This window comes from Chrysemys picta, chromosome 5 (assembly GCF_011386835.1).
Source record: "Chrysemys picta bellii isolate R12L10 chromosome 5, ASM1138683v2, whole genome shotgun sequence".
Classification (NCBI taxonomy): domain Eukaryota; kingdom Metazoa; phylum Chordata; order Testudines; family Emydidae; genus Chrysemys; species Chrysemys picta.
Genome location: NC_088795.1, coordinates 60830155 through 60847888, shown reverse-complemented (window position 1 = coordinate 60847888; position 17734 = coordinate 60830155). Strand labels below are relative to the sequence as shown.

The 17734-nt window shown below is 39.7% G+C and overlaps 1 protein-coding gene across 12 annotated transcripts in view; it reads right to left on the bottom strand.

Annotated features, from left to right (window-relative positions):
- ARFIP1 (ADP ribosylation factor interacting protein 1) overlaps positions 1-17734 on the bottom strand; it is a 64394-nt gene that overhangs the window by 8054 nt on the left and 38606 nt on the right. For 6 of the 12 annotated variants that reach the window (XM_005307371.5, XM_005307373.5, XM_024103402.3 and 3 more), the window contains 4 exons: positions 17558-17666; positions 14156-14251; positions 11873-11985; positions 560-781 (listed from right to left, as the gene is read on the bottom strand). In XM_005307371.5, the coding sequence (XP_005307428.1) occupies positions 560-781; positions 11873-11985; positions 14156-14251; positions 17558-17666 (540 nt within the window). The remainder of the gene's footprint in view (positions 1-559; positions 782-11872; positions 11986-14155; positions 14252-17557; positions 17667-17734) is intronic. The other 6 variants (XM_065597834.1, XM_065597837.1, XM_065597832.1 and 3 more) reach the window with 1 other exon arrangement.

Below are 17734 nucleotides of genomic sequence, written 5' to 3'. Positions count from 1 at the left end.
GGAAAGAAGATGCAGAGAAAACAATACAAAAAGAAACAGCTAAAAGGGAGAGAAACAGCCAAAGATGGGGAAGAAAAGGAACCTAAAACATCGTAGTGAAGCTAAAAGGGGTCATATTATTCATAAAACAACTGAACTAAACATTTTAATCTGCTAAAGAAAAAATGATTAATCCACATTGTTACCTCACCTCTTTTGCATGAGCCCCACTCTATTCCCAAACATAGACACCACAGGCTTGTTGTATTTTACAGGAAATGATGATCTAGAACAATTCTAATGACATTTCATTAGTGACAAATGAGGAGCAAAATTGTTTACTATACAAAGTAAACTTGTATGTTAGTAGTCTTTTAGTTCAAATTCCAACTAAAGCCAGACATTAAAAACTACTGCATGACCTTACTGTAATTTCAATGATTTCCTTCAGAGTCTCAAATGCTATTACATAGCAGCTATCTTCCTAAATATTGAAGACTATCTACTGTACAACATGCATAAGCCAGTGAAGTTCATCCTCAAATTTATATTTTATTTTCTAATGCTATTAAAGTCTTACATGGAGTTCCAATGATTTCAAACTCAGGTCTGCAAATGCATCTCCAAGTTGCCTTTGGGTATTCACCATCTGGTAGAGTTGCGTGGACAAAGTCTGTGCCAATCTTAAGATATTTTCATACTTTTTTTTGTTATCTCTTAGTATGTCTATTTGGGCTTCCAGTTCCAGGTCTACTGTTCTTGAGCCTCGGCCCAGCTTTTCAGAGATGATCTGACGAGTACACTGCAAATTCATAACAAATAGTTTAAAATTATTATAAAAAGCAAAAAAAAATTCTATATTCATGACAGTACAGCACACACCATTTCTTGGCTTCAAGGAGTACATAATTATAAGCAATTCTTTCACAATCACTCCTCCCAATTTAAGTTTGCACAACAAACCTGAAGAAAAATGTCAAACTCTTTAGAAGTTTTTCAGGACTCAGCAAGAACATTTGTTGGACAAGTCTCAACTCCTACTAATAAAAATATTTAAGTTAACAAATCAAGAGCAGAACTAATTACAATTCTCAAATGAGAGATTTCAGATCTTCACTTTTTAGATTTGATGAATCTCATTAAGTAAAAGCAATTATTATTTAGTTCAGTACATTCAAGTCAGTTTATTAAACACAGCATAAACCAGAACGTTACTGATTCTAAATAACTATTCTAATATTCATTCCATCTTCATCTTCCCAACCATCCAATCCCACAGGCATTTTCCACTTAATTCCAAAGTTAGGCCTAATGGATATAGAGCATCTGCAAATGTAAGTTTCTATATTTCAACATTTAGAATCTTACTATTTCAGGAAACACAATTGCTTCTTCCCATATTGTGGAGGCATTTTTAAGAAACTGGAAACTTTTGGTGAGGAATTTATAGGAAGATAGTCTTAAGACTGAATTTGTGCTTGTCTGATTATAAAGAAGTGTGTTGAATCTCTTAAACCTTAGGATTTAAAAACTAAAGTTTACTTTTACTGCCACAGGAGTAAAACTCCTAAATTGACTTGCAATTCATTGGTGTAGTGAGCAGCAAATTCAGCACGGAGCACGTTAAGATACTTAGGTGTAAAACAATGGTTTACTGCTGTGGTGAGCTATTTTTAGCAAGCTTTAAAGAGGAAGGGAATCTGTGGCCCCAAAGAGAAGCGGACAGAGGTCGAGATAGAATGGAGTTGCGCAAGTGGAAGAATGATCTTCCATGAAGAGAGTCCTGATGGAACTGAGATGTTCAAGGTCACAACTACAGCGTTGGGAAGGTCGGACCTGATTACAACAGTTTAGTCTTACAGTGTAAATGAAACCAAACCCTGTTTCCAAAACATGTCACAGTATTGGACTTTGCAGGGCTATAGCAGGATTTGGAAAAATGGTTTGATCTAGCCTACACTTCAAGATCAGTGTTTTAACGGTGTCCCCCAACCTCACAGACTCTCTCTCAAAGACAGATACACTCAGGAATTCCCTTTCTTGTATATTTTGGAATACCTTTGTTGTGCCAATAAAACTTTTTTAAATTGAATTGACAATGTAGATGACACCCAAGATAGTGGGAGAACTGGCAAGTACAAGACAAGACCAGAGGGGTAAAGGTGGAGTCAGTCCACAGAATGTTATTTAAAAAATGACCAGCTGGGCACATAACTTTCAGTTGGAATCAGAGCTATCAAGGTAAGAGAATGAAGGCAATACAGTACCATTTCTGAGCGAGCACAAGAGAGAAAGTGCACATTGAGGAGTATGGAGTTACCACAAAAGGTCCATAAAAGGAATTGCAGTAGATTAGACAGAATGTGATTAGAGTATGACTAAGTGTTGCATTAGAAGCATAGTATGGGTAAGGATAAGTTCTGGCTATTTTCCAGAGATGGTGATATGCAAACTTACAAAGAAGGGACATGTAAGAGGAAATCTGAGCAAGGGGTGACAAAATGTTTGTGAGCAAGAGGTAAGGAAACATGTCAGACATGACAAAATGTTTTTTATTTTAAAATCAAAGAGGACTCTGAAGCATTCAGCTTCAGAAACATAGCGTAGGGGAAAAAACAAACCTAAAAATGAACATTCACAAATGGGCGAGAAAAGGAATAAAAAGAGTGAGGATTCTATAGAAGTGGTGTTCAAAGCTTACAATAGCAATCAGCTAAACTGAGTCGCCCCCAAAGGATAAACTATACAAAGAGGAAGTTAAATAGAGAACCTAAAGAGAGGGGAAATGATTATCTTCTCATTTGATTTTTTTCTTTTCAGTGGGTTAGTCCAGACATGTGGCTATTCTATCCTCCCACCAGCAGATAGAGAAAAGAAATCAAAATATTTAGTGAGGTCAGGTGCCCTGTATAAAGTAGGTGGCTTTGGCTGGGCAATCTATGATGCGAAACATGGAAAAAAAATTATAGTGAGAAGAAACAAACTGAGAATAAATATTTTAATGAAGTTCCTCTACCTGTGGGTAAGACAGGCATGCGTGCAAAATGCAAACAGTGCAATAAAGAAATGCAAAGCCTGGTTGCCCAAATGAAACGTCATCATGAGAAGTGTTCCTTCTCAGGAGAAAGCTGTTGAAGATGATGAAAGGAACATGTCTGAACATGCAGGATCTTCAGGTTGGTAAACTTTTTTATTTCATACTCTTTTTCTCAAGGACTGCCTGTCTTCCTTCTGGACTATTCTTGAATTCTCATGTTTGAGCAAAAAATATAGTTGTCACTCTATGGTACTATCACTTTAGATGCAGTTGTGATAAAAAAAATAAATAAATAGTTGAAATAGGCTGATCTTCCTTTTACAATTTTACCTTTAAAGTAGTACTGAGTGTCAGGGAATGCAATGAGTAATACTAAATGAGCAGTATGGTAATAATAATTAAATAACTGCATTGACTTATTTTGTTTAGGAGAATCCATCCTCAACATACAGGATTCTGAAGACTATCCACTTTCAAGATCACCATTATTTTCTGTGGTTTCAGAGTTATCTACCAATGATAATGTTTCAGTCACATCATGTATGTCACATAGCCACAGTATATCACCTGTAGCAAAAAAACAGCCATAGATAAGTTTGTGATAAGAACCAGCAGATTTCAAAAAAAGAGGTAACTGATGAAAAAATTGCCTGGTTTGTTTATGCAACAAACTCTCCTTTCCATATGATTGAGAACCCACACTTCATTAACATGGTTCAGTCATTAAGACAAGGATACAGTCTACCCAACTGAGCAGATGTCGCAGGCAAATTGCTGGTTAAAGTGTAGGAAAGAGAAATTGAGCAGTGTGCAAAAGGTCTAGCGGATAAAATTGTTAACCTGAGTCTTGATGGTTGGAACAATGTCCACAATGATCCTGTTGTATGTGCTTGTGACACAACAGAAGAAGGGACGGTCTTCCATACAGAAACAATTGATACATCAGGAAATGCACACACAGCAGAATACTGTAAAAGCTATAACAAACTGTGAAAAAAAGTTCAAATGTCTAGTACACAGCTTGGTCACAGACAATACTGCAAATGTATCCAAGATGAGAAGAAATTAAGAGAGAGAGTCCCAAGCTAACAAAAAACGGTTACTCACCTTTGTAACTGTTGTTCTTCAAGTTGTGTTGCTCATATCCATTCCAATTATGTGTGCGCGCACCACGTGCACGGTCGTCGGAGAATTTTTACCCTAGCAACATCCAGTGGGTCAGCTGTGGAGCCCCCTGGAGTGGCGCTGGATATATACTCCAGCCGACCCAGCACCCCCTCAGTTCCTTCTTGCCGGCTACTCCAACAGAGGGGAAGGAGAGCAGGTTTGGAATGGATATGAGCAACACATCTTGAAGAATAACCGCTACAAAGGTGAGTAACCGTTTTTTCTACTTCGAGTGCTTGCTCATATCGATTCCAATTAGGTGACTCCCAAGCCTTACCTAGGCGGTGGGGTCGGAGTGAGACATCGCTGAGTGCAGAACCGCTGAGCAAACGCTGCATCGTCTCTAGACTGCTGAACTAACACATAGTGAGCGGTGAAGGTATGTACGAATGACCAAACCGCTGCTCTACAGATCTTGAGGGTGGGATAGAGGCCGGGGTCTGCCATATTGTCTTGGCGTTGGCCTGAATGGTGCGGATGGGGCGTCAGCTGAAAGTATGTCCACCAACGGGTCCTCCAACTCCACTATCTCCTCCGCTTGGAGGTCCATATTATGAGCCACCCTGCGTAAAAGTCTTGGTGAGCACGTAGGTCTATCGGAGGGGGACCCGAAGTTGTTGTCCCCGCCACTGCCTCATCTGGAGAAGATGAGGAATATGCCACAGGATCCATTAGCCCCTGTAGCAGGTCCAGTTGCGAGGGGTCCTGATGTCCAGGATCTGCTGTACCAGGGTCTGGGGCCTGCATTGGGGTAGGTGCAAGCGCCTCCATACCCTCCGGGGGGGGGGGGGGGGGGAGGAGAGACTGATGGTGGCCTCCGGTACTCGAGGCTCTGAATAGACTGAGCGGGAGGCCGCAGGTGGAACCCCTTGGGCTTGGTGGTACGCCCACGGGGTCCAGAAGGACCACTGTGCAGGCTCCTGGCTAGGGTCTTGGGTTTCATCCTGCCAGTGACCCAAGTTATCCTCTGCTTGGCCTGGTGTGGGACAGGCTGAGCGGGAGGCACCGTCCAACTGTGAAGAGCGTGAGGCAGAGCACGAGGGCCAGGGCGGTGTGGAGCATGCCTGCGTCAACTCTGCTGGGAACGATGCTGAGCGGTGCCGGGCTACAGGAGAACGGTGTCGGCGTGGTGCCAGGGAGCAGTACTGGGATCGAGAACGGTGCCGATGGTCATGCCGGTACCGAGATCCAGACCTGGATCGCGATGAAGACCGCCTGCGGGAGCGATGCCAGGAGCGGCTTCTCGAATGGGATCGGTGCTCTGACCGGTGCCGGGAGCGGCGTCGGGAGCCCGAACAGTACCGAGGTCTGGAGTGGTGCTGCGAGGCAGAATGGTACCGGGAGTAAGATCTGGGCCGTGAGTACGACCGGTGACGTAATAGAGAATGGCGCCGGGACGAGATCAGGAACGGTGCCAAGTGTCCCCGCTCAGAGATGGTGGATGTATTAGGGCTGGCTTGCCCCTAGACTGTACCGCACGGGTGAGATGTGGTGCCATAGCCTGAGCCGGTGCCGGTTCTGTAAGGGCAATGAGGTCCCTCGCCATTGCAAACATCTCCGGCGTCCATGGAAGTCGGGGCTCAACCATGGTGCAGGTCGGGGAGCCAGTCAACACCGGACTCAACGGCCCTTCCATCGGTGCCAGAGTCAACTGTGCTGATAACGGCGCCTGTAACCTCGGTCGCTCCAGTGCCGGATGCAAATCTGAGGTTGGCAAAGAGGGTGCCAGTGCCTGTTGCTGGGAGGCAGCCCCCTCCGGCTTGTGAGGTCTCTTCTGTCCTGGGGACAGGGAACGGCGCTGAGGTGCTTGCGCTGGACGCGGTGCCGGCGAGGACCGGTGCCGTGGGTCTCTATTCGAGTCTCCCCACGGTGCAGTATTTGAAGCCGCCGTCGGAGTACTGTGCACTGAGGCACTCAGTGCTGGAACTTGGCATGCCGAAGGAGGATCCGGGCTGAGGGCCGCCTCCATAAGGAGCTGCTTAAGTCTAAAGTCCCGCTCCTTTTTAGTTCGAGGCCTCAAAACCATACAGATCTTACACTTTTCGGCCTGGTGAGACTCCCTGAGGCACTTTAAACAAGAGTTGTGGGGGTCTCCTTTTGGCATAGGCTTCGAATAGACTGAGCACAGCTTAAACCCCGGAGCCTTGAGCATGAGCCTGGGCGGCACGCAGGGAGGAAGGGGGAGGGACCCCTTCCAGCCCACTAACTTCACTTACAAAACTAATTCTACAACTATCAAAACTACACTAACTATATAACTATTAAGAACTAGAACAATTAACCAAACCGGGAAGTAAAAGCTAGGGAGAGTGGAGGACAGCTATGCTGCACTCCACAGTTCCAACGACCGTCTCGGGCGGTAAGAAGGAACCGAGGGGGCACTGGGTCGGCTGGGGTATATATCCAGCGCCATGAAGGCGCCACTCCCAGGCGGCTCCACAGCCGACCCACCGGGTGTTGCTAGGGTAAAAATTCTCCGCCGATCGTGCACGCAGTGCGTGCACACCTAATTGGAATCGATATGAGCAAGCACTCGAAGAACAACATACAGTTGCAGTGCTCATTTGATGCACCTCCTAGCCAAAGACTTCAGTGTTCCAGAAATAAAGGCTAATGTTGTTGAAATTGCAAAATACTTCCGTAACAACCACTTTATAGCAGCTGCTCTGAAAAAAGTGGGAGGAACCAAGCTAACTCTCCCACAAAATGTGCAATGGAACTCCGTAGTGGACTGTTTTGAGCACTGTATCAAGAACTGGCCTAATCTGATGACAGTTTGTGAATAAAATCATGAAAAAAATAGATGGCACTGTCACAGCCAAAGTTCTCAACATTGGGCTTAAGAGAAATGTTGAACAAATGCCGAGTACCCTGAAGCCTATTTCTGTAGCCTTGAACAAAATGCAGGGAAATAGCTGTTCTATTGCTGATGCTGTTGAAATCTGGAAGGAACTGAGATAGATCTTAAAAAGAGAAATATGCAATGACAGAGTTAAATTACAAGCATTAAAAAAAAAAAAAAAAAAACGAGTGGGACAAGCATTATCTCCAGCTCATTTTCTTGCAGATACTCTCAATACTTGGTACCAGGGTCAAACCTTAACTGCTGAAGAAGAGGAGTTGGCTATGACATGGACATCCAGCAATCATCCCTCCATAATGCCAACTATAATAAAGTTCAAAGCTAAGGGTGAACCATTCAAGAAATAGATGTATGCTGATGATGTTTTAAAGAAAGTCACACCAGTGAACTTAAGCACTTGGATTCAGAGACTGTTGAAGTGATAATCTCACTTAACAGCAGTAGCTTCTTCTGCTGGTGTAGAAAGAATATTTTCTTCCTTTGGGCTAATTCATTCCAAATTGAGAAATCGTTTGGGACCTGAAAAAGCAGGAAAGCTTGTTTTTCTTTTCCAGATTATGATCAAGAAAATGAAGGTAAAGACGACTGAGTTAGCTGCAGAAACCAATATTTTAAGTTTCTCATGTTGACCTGGATGACACAGTCAATTTTTAATTTTTTTTAAAATATTTCATTTAACTATTTTAATTAAAAAAATTTTTAACAAAAACAAACCTAATTTTAAAAAACTTGAATGTTTAATACATTCAAATGCTTGTTTTGTTATAATATTATATGTTTACTGTTGAAGAAAAAAATCCAGAATACATAACATTGTTGTTTTAGTTAAATAAAACAATTTAAATGTCTGTCTGGTGATGTTCTCCTCCTAATACAGCATGGCAAGAAAATCCTTCAAATATTAATGATTAACCTGTCGAATTGGAGATACTTCACCTCCCAATGACTTCCTAAATATCTGCTTCAATGACCTTTGATAAATGAAATAACCATCAATCATTCATTTTCTGATATAGCTGTAAAACTAATCTGTAAGTTTTCAAAATAAATCACTTAAAAATGTATAGCGTGTACCTTCTAAAAATGAAATCTACATCTATCTCTGAGTTGTGAATCATAGAATATCAGGGTTGGAAGGGACCTCAGGAGATCATTTAGTCCAACACCCTGCTCAAAGCAGGACAAATCCCCAGACAGATTTATTTATTTATTATTTATTATATATAAATAAATTTATTATATATAAAAACACACATCCCAGTTTCCTAAATGGCCCCTTCAAGGATTGAACTCACAACCCTGGGTTTAGCAGGCCAATCTTCAAATCACTGAGCTATCCCTCCCTCGAGCTATCCCTTGTTACAGTTTACTTTAGTTTCTATTACCAATACAGGGTCTTCCAGGTAATGGACAAGAGAATCTAGCCCTGGATAAATCCACTTTGGGTGGGTGTCGGCTCTGCTAAACTCAATCTTCTACTGGCATAATTTTGAGCCGCTCCTCCCCTGTCCCACAACCAAGTGGAGTGACCAGGTGGAGAATCTCCCAATATCATAATGAATGAAAGGATTTGCAATGTTCAGGGTATGACCCCTACAGTAGTCGAGAAAAATGGCACACACCATCAAGAATGCCTGTGAACGGAAAGGAAGCTAAAGGCAAAGTGGTAGTAAGAATAATCAACATGGATACTGAAGTCCCAAGTGATGTGAAGCTAGAAGTAGGCTGATTTAAGAATTTATATTCAGATTACGCAATTAATCATTTCACAGCAAGAATTATTTCTAAATGGTAACTAGGTAGAGTAGCCTGGAGAAAGAAGAAGTCAGAGCCTGAAATCTATTAGCTCTCTCTTAGAGGATATAAATTCCATCAAGGTGTGTAACAGTAAAGGTTTGCTAATTCATTTGACATTAAAGGGGGTTATTAGATGATGTAACTCCTGTTTTACAAATGTGTTCAGAGCTGTATCGTAGGAATTACATACCTAGGCAGGCAGCCATAGAAAATTCTGTGCAGTGTTAGTGGAAAGCATGTCTGCCTTGGGTATAAATAGCCCCCTGGCCCCATCAATAACTGTCACCAATTTCTCCATCACCAGAAGCCCTGAAAGTATTTGGGCATCCAACTAGGGGCAGCAGATTTTGGTGTGGCTATGTAGATTCCATACATTCACAGTTCAGCAGTTACACAAGGTAAGTGACCTTTTCTCCTTCACATATGTGCCCCCACAGAACCACAGTGCAGGAAATTAGCCAGCAATGACCTCCCTGAGGTGGACCCAGGAAACGCACTAGTCACACACAGCAAAGCACTGTCCTCCCAAATTAATAATCTGTTCCTGGTGCAGAACAGAGGTACGGGGGTTCATAAATGTAATCACCAACCACTGTATAGATGCCAGACAGATTTCAAATGAGGGCATGTTATGCAAGTATGCCCTGAATTATCCCATCCTTTTGGTGGAAAAAGCCCAAAAATGTTCTAGCATAGGGACTTCAGAGACATCATACATGACTTGGATTCACAAACTAACTCATCCGGCAGCTTTAGGCAATAAATGTTTAACCTTTGGATTTTAAGGCAAAAACACATCCTACTCCATGTTCCAAAAAGTTTAGTGTGGGCACTCTGAGCAGTAATGAATGTGGGTTTTTGTTTCGCTTTGTTTTCTACGTTGTTGTAAGTCAAACATGCAGCCTGACCTCTCTGAGATGACTACGTGGCTTTGGAAAGAGCTTGGCAGAGATATACTGTTTCAAATTAATAACTGAGACTTTGCCAAGGTTTTGCATATGCCTCAGCCACCTTTTCTTTGTAGAAGACTGCAGTAAGTGAATGAGCAGTCTGCCTGCAACTTTGAGCCAAGATGATGGCCAGCAGGAAGGAGTCTTTTAGTAAGAGGTGGAACAAAAAGCCAGATCAAAGGCCCTTCAACAAAAGTTTGTGGAGCACCAATTCAAATCCCAAGGGTCGGCAGGCTACCTGACTGGAGGGTACAGAGAACTTCCAAGAACTTCTTCACAAGGGGAGGCAAAATATTAGTTCCCTCTCAAACGAAACATGGTAGGCAGAAATAGCAGCTGGACAGACCTTTGCAATTTAGATTACATGAAATTATAAGTCCCTGAACCAATGGAACTGAGCAAGAAAAAAAAAAAAAGATGCAGGCCTCTGTCCTGAACAAATCTTTTGAACTGGTTATAATTAGCAGCATCACATTTGCTACTGAAAAAATTCCTCATTTGTTCTCACCCCTATCAAGGAGGAAGTCAGTACACAGATCTAAGAGTACCAGCGATTAGAACGGATAGGGAATTTTGATGAAATTGTTTCTCCCATCAAAAAATGCCAATCAGCTGAAACCAAAAGTTTTTGTGGAAACTTGCCAGTTTTGTCAAAACTTTCATCAGAAAGGTTTCTGAGGTCCAGGGTGGAATTTCTGGTTGGAACAAGAGGGCGCACACCACCCCAAAACAGCCAATAGCCTGGTATTAAGGGCACTCACCAGGGACGTCAGACATTCAGGTTCAAGTCCTTGTTAAGACTGATTAAGAGCATGGATTTGAACCTGCATCACCCACATCCCGAGAGGCTGGAGAGCCCAGTGGTTAGAATTAGGTTTTGGGTTTTTTTGTGAAAGACGTTAAAGGATTTTAGTTTCATCCCAGTCAAAAATGGGGAAATTTTTGTAATCTCAAGAAGTTCAGCTCAACTAGAGATCCCGGTAGTGATGGGGGTGTCTCTCTCTCTCTCTCTCTCTCTCTCTGAGTTCTTAGATTTGTGGGGATTCTCCACTCTAAAGCATTCCCTTCTCCACAGGCTGAAGAAGTGGTGAAGAGCCTGACACCGATACACATATAATCCCATTCCTTCCCTCCAGCTCTCAGTCAGCCAAGTTTCAGGAAGAGTAGGGAACTGCTGCTCTGAACTGGGCTAAATTTAGAGCTCTTGGCAGTGGTATGTTTACTGCCACAAGTGCACTAATATATCCTTATGTCAAGGGCCTGAAAAATGGGACAATGGGGGAGCCATTTGTAATTGTCACTAGCAAAATAAATGAGCTTTATCATCACCATTTTATTACTTATTCACTTGTTTCTGCACTATTTCATCAAATTCAGGTTATTGGGTGCACTTGAACACAAGAAATGCCATGGAAATATAAAAAAAATACCAGAGCAAAAAAATCTCAAAGAAGTCACCTTGATACCAGATGTAATCTCAAATTCAAAAACTGAAAAAAAAATCCAGCAGGGATGAGAGGTCAGAAAACTAATGACAACGAATTAAGAGAAATTTTTGATAATTGGTGATAAAAACAACCGTATTGCACATTTTTATTGCAGCTAATGCTACCCAATGAAAAATCATATAAAACGTAGCAGTTCCACTAGCAAAAAGACGTAGGATTTATGCATTAGTTTTGAAGTTCACTAAACTTGTTTTAGCTCAAGTAAGTATGTTTGTGGGGAAAATATAATCGACTCCCTATTTTGTCATGTAAATAAGGTTTAAAAGCTATCATTGCATCATAAAAAATTAAGAGATCTATACATAATCTTGCACCTATGTAGGTTCTGACAGAAGATTCTGGAGTTCTAACCTAGATTAAAAAATCTGAGGGAAAAAGAACAAATCAGTAAGAGGCCTAGTTTACCAAGTCATATCTACATCAATTCAGAATATATGTTTCTCCATAACAATGACAGATTTTTAGCTTTCAACACATTGTATGTTGCAATATGATATGTTTACAAATTTTAATTTACATTAGCAATAGACTGGAAACAGCAACATAAATTTACATGTGTAAACTTGCAAACCTTGTAAGTGTTTAGGCTCCATTTTCTCACAAGCTCTAATTTTTCCATCGCTGGATTCTTTACTTCATCTGCTAGAACAACTGGCCCACTTTTCTGCTGCATTCTTACACCACCTGAACAAGTAAGACACAGAAAATCTTTAGGACCCATGTTTTTAAAAAAAGTCAAGCATATATCTGCATATCCAAAGAGTCCTAAAACAGCACTTGTGCATGGAAAAGCAAACTATGCATCTAACTAGATTTTATGTGAACGGTGCTTGGTAAATGGACATGAAAGACTGTTTTCAAAAAGCAGTTTTGTGCTAATCGGGCCTAAAAGTGCATACAATAAAGGTAAGTATATCTATATTGATTTTAAAATCAAACCAGAATATTTGTGTAAGTGAATAATTTAGGTAAACACACACTAGATTGAGTAAGAAAGTATGATAAAGTTAAATGGGTGTTTCTGTACAGAATTTTTACTACCCTCAACAAGTAATTCAGATATTTGTTTAGTTATTTAAATACAGCATTTAGGCAACGTCTAACAGTCCAACATTCTGCTGGAATTAGCCAACCTAAAAAACTTTTACACACTACAAGCCATTGTTAGTAAGTTACAGAAGTATATAAAGTACAATCAAACTGCTGCCACCAAGTACAGCCAACTTAAGATGTACAGAATTGTCAAAGCAATATTTGTTAACATAAGAGTAAGACATTCACATTTTTCCAGATCGTGCTGCTGTTATCCTCAACATGTTTAATTAAAATTAACAGGAGAATCATAACTCTCCTGTGCATGTAAAAAGGTTAGTGTACTTCATAGTTTTATTAGGTTCTCATTCACGGAGATAGTGGAACTCATTAGTCCTCATTCAAAATCAGCAATAAAGAAACCACAGCAAGCAGTGAAACAGAATAAAGGGTCACCATCAGTACACTATAATCAGTCCCAACTTTTTGCAGGTACCAGTCAGTACAGAATGTTATTCAAATTGCACATTTTGATTTTGAATTGAAAAGCTGACTCCCAATATCAAAATTGTAAAAAATGTTGCTGCCATTTTGTTGGCAGCACCCTCCATTGCCATATATGCACTGACCACCCAACTTATGCCAAGTGCTCTTTAGCTTTGTACAAATGAAAAAAAAAATTAACGAAGAGCATGGTAGTTTGCTAATACATGGACGAATTCCCAGAGTTACACGCATTCCACGTGGCTCCTGATGCTATGTTAGTGTACTTAGTAGCATATACAGACCCTTGCTGACTTCACTTCTAAGGAACCGCAAAATAAAATGCCTGGCATCAAATGCAAGACAGAGTCAGTATGGAAATGTTTTTCTTCACGTTCCTAAAGAACTATTAGACACATGGCAGAGTTAAAAACCTAAGCTATTTAAAAAAGGATACTTGACAGTGGCCCCCGTCCCTCTTTAGGTAGGAAAAAAGCAAGTTATAAGGAAGAAAGTTTAGTCATTAGGCTTTACAATAGCATTCCAGGCTGAAAAACTGAATTATTAGCAGAAGACACATTGGCATATGAAGGTGTAATTATTCAGAAAGCCCATTTAAACTGGAGAGAGAAAAAGAGAGAGACTATCCCTGCACCTGCCACATCTCGTATACTACAGAACACTATGTATTAACCTTGCCAGGTTATTTGTAAACAAGGGTTTGTAAAAACAGGATGCTTCTGCATATGTCTCCAGACATTCTTTTATAGCACTGAGCACCAACATGTGATTTACACCTTGAAAACATAATTTTTATACTAAGTAATTAATCCTCACAGAACGCCTCTGAGGTAGCTAAGTATTCTCCCCTTTTAAAAGAGGAGGAAACAGACACAAAGAGGTTAAGTAACTTGACCAAAGCCACAGAGGCAGTCGGGACAAAGCCCAGTTTGGGTGTTATGAAATCCAAAATCCAATCTCATACTTGGAGTATTAGAACATGTCTCTGATTTGGCTGGCAAAGAGAAAAAAGCTGACTGCTTTAGCACTAACAATTACACCTAGAGTACTTTTTAAATGTCATTTGTTTTTATTTATTGTTGATAAAAAGTAAAGAGCTGTACAGATTATACTTAATGCTTTGGAGCAGGAAAAGTTGTTCAGAAGGGAAAGCATAGGTTACTTTGCAAACTGTTGAAGCCCAGAAATGACAGAATCACCAAATAGCAGGAATTACACACCCACCTAGTAAAAAAAGTCAAATTATTACAGGCAGTAGGAGTTAGTGTAACAAAGATGTTAGTGTAACACTAGTGTATCCAGTCAGTGTTGTGAATACCTGTGGGAATAATTAAATCACTCCCTTGTCCAGCCAGTCTGCTAGCTGCTGCATTGCTAGGAGATATAACGGATGATATGGGTGATGCTGGGGAACCTGAAAAGGGGACACATTTAATCATGAAAACCCATCATCTTCTTTCCTCAGAAAATATGTACTTTTATGTACAGAGATAGCTTTTAGTATTGGCGATATACCTGTAACATCAACACAAAACTAGAATAGTGTATGGAATAGTTCTTGGGATTTCTGGTAGTGATATATTAGAAAGAAGCAGCTGTTAATATGAAATCAAAGTTACTCCTGACTTAATTGTGTGTTTTCTTTAAAAGAAATTGGCAGTATGACTGGAAGTTATGAATACAAAATGCCAGATATAGGAGGCAAGAAAGAAAACAAATAAAATGACTTTCATACTGATCAATATGGCTGCTTTTCAGCTGAAATCTGATTTTTCTTATCTAAGTAAAAGTCACTCTACCGTTATCATGCAATACTCCTAACCTTGAGGGTTGATACTTGGACTCTGGATTCAATTCCAATTTCAGATAAGCAGGTGCAGGAACAGATTTTAATGAAGTGTAGTAGCTATATGTCTATAATATGCAGCAAGAATGCTTAAGTATCTGAGATCAGGATTGAGCCATTAGGTTATTAAAATATTAGCCTGTGTGGTTCTCTGTCTAGCAGAAAAAGGCCTACTATAAATATTAATTATATTAAAAATATTGAGTTACGGGCATTGTTGTGTTAACAGTAAGAGTGCTGTGCTCCCAAAGCTATTATACATATTTTATCAAGTGATACAGCTCATAGCTTTATACTCTTCCACATCAAGGAAAGCATATAGCGGGGTAGAGGTGTATAACTCTACCCGATATAACATGAATTCGGATATAGCGCGGTAAAGCAGCGGCTCGGGGGGGCGGGGCTGCGCACTCTGGCGGATCAAAGCAAGTTTGATATAACGTGGTTTCACCTATAACGCAGTAAGATTTTTTGGCTCCCGAGGACAGTGTTATATCGAAGTAGAGGTGTAATAAAATAGTCAATTTAATTGTATAGAGGCAACCATGAAAAATTCACCCCATTTGCCCAAGACAAAATACTTTTTTTTGATGAGTGACTAAATCAGTAATAACCCCCTCCCCCCGCCCTCACCCAAATCGATCATCATGGTATTGCAAGTCAATTTTGTGCCTGAGCATGTTAATTTTCATAACATTTTTTGAAGACTGCATAAAAACCTAATGGGTCAATGTGCCCCCAGAAATTATGTACCCTTTAATGGCTTCCAGAAAGATTATACTTTATTAATTCAGTAACATCCCAAAAGAGCTCTTTAAATAACCAAAGCAAGACTCAGCATATGTTTCTTATACATGTCCTTGTAGCATGGAAAATTTGTCTCCCCTCATTATTCCAACTGTAAGAGCAAAGCATAACATTTTTAGCAACATCATTAATCTGCACACACAAACAAAGTTAAGGCTGAAAGACATTTATTTAACTTTCCCTATCTTGTCACAGTATGATGATACGTTTTACAAGAGCGGCAATACCTTAGGTACTAATGTCTCCAATTCTGCAACTGGATTCATGCAGGCACAAAGGTTTGCCCACAAGGATCTTATTACAGGAGCAGTGTCTAATTATGGAATGTAAGCAAACTAAAAACAACTTTTCATTCTTTAAGTCTTCTTGGCTTCTGGCACAAGAGTATCCAACTTTGCTTAAGCATCATTGTTCACAATACCCTTCCCCCATCCCATCCCTATTAATTTTGCTCCCCTCCCCCCCATGTATTTGTTTTTTATCCATTCTACTGAATAGAAATCAAAGCTCTTAAAATTTGGCGTTAATCATATTTTATCTTTTTGTCTATTGGGTTATTCAAAGCCTAATTTCCATCATCTCTCATTCATTTGGGAAAAACATAATTAGAAATAATCTAAAGTAATTGGTTTTGGAGAAAGACTGGAGTATTATGTTTAAATTCAGGTCAGTTAATGATAATCTATGTTTCACACAGAGAAAGCACGAAGTTCCCTGTTTCTATAACATCTGAAAATTAATAATTTTGTTGCTTACATTGTTAAGCATTTATGACATTTAAGAATTATTAGCATAGCTTGAACAACGTCCTGTACACTTTATTTTGATATTAGTTCTGTTGTACCTGCTCTGTTAAACTAGTGTATTACTGCCTTAGAGATAGAATGAAAAGAAAAGGGAATGGCAAGCAGTGTTTATTATTTACGCAGATTTTTCTTAGCTGTACTGAATATTTCATCAAACACTCATGAGCCAGAGACATTTTAATTATGTAACAAGTTGTACTTTTTTGCTTCATTTTTGCATTTTTAAGGTTTTACTTATAAAAGCAAGGATATATGCAAGTTATACCTACAACTACAAAGACTCAGTCTCACCGCTGCTCACTCAATATTCAGTCAGATTTTTTAAATTCATAATCTTGCTCTAGATAAAGTAAAACTATATATAATGGTTTATTAAGATTTCATTTATGTCCTCTTTCCTGTATTCTTTATTTTCAGACAGTAGATTAAAGAGAAAGTGCTATTATTGGATCGTTTAATAATTTTGCCTTTCTCAAGGTTAGCTTTTAAATAAATCCATTCAAATTAAAGAAACCTGCAGCTCTATGCTGAGCAAGTAAAATGGTGGATACATCTTCAATAGAACCAAATTTTTGTAGCATTTTTAGGACTGATTCTTATGGTTGGTGGCTAAGAACCTTTACAACATATACATCACAATAAAGAGGAAACAATTTAGTCTCACTGGAACAATCCACTACAGAGCTGGGAAAAAGAATTTCACTGTAATTCTATCTGCTTTAGAAAAGTGAAGTGGAGTGATAACTGACAGTGGGACTGATCTGAGCTATGTTTACAACTGGAACAATACCTCTAACAATGATTTAGTTATATAGCTCTAATTTTGTATAGAGTTTTTACTATAACAACCTAAATTTTCCCTTCTTAATATAGCAGTTTTTAAATTACCAGTATCCATCAAATAGCATACATACTTTTGTAACACCAAGAATCTTTTCATTAAGAAATCCATCATGATTATAGGAAAGGAACTATTAAAATTAACTGCTGGCTAGTTAAAAGTTACTTAATCTAAGTTTTCATTAAAACCCCTTGACAACTGGATATCAATTTCTCATTTTAGCAACCCAGCAACTGAGGAAAACACACATTTCACACCTAAGGTATGCATTGCACATCAGAATAACTGCTATTTATGCTGAAGTGTAAAACAGCTACAGAGTTTGAAAAGAGTCTTAAGAGGCTATGCCTTTAAAAATATGCCTAAATCAGGTAAATTGCTGAAATGTAAAAATCATGTAGGTATACAAATAGTTTTTACCTTGAAATGGCCCTGCTTCAATGACTCCCTCTTTGGTGCTGTCAAAGCCATGAGATGTTATTTGGGTTTCCGAGAGACCAAGTCCAACTGGTAACGAACGTTTCAAATCCTTGGAAATGTTTGAATAAAAGGGAAAATCCATATAAAAACCTAGATAAGGTAACTTTTAGGCACCAT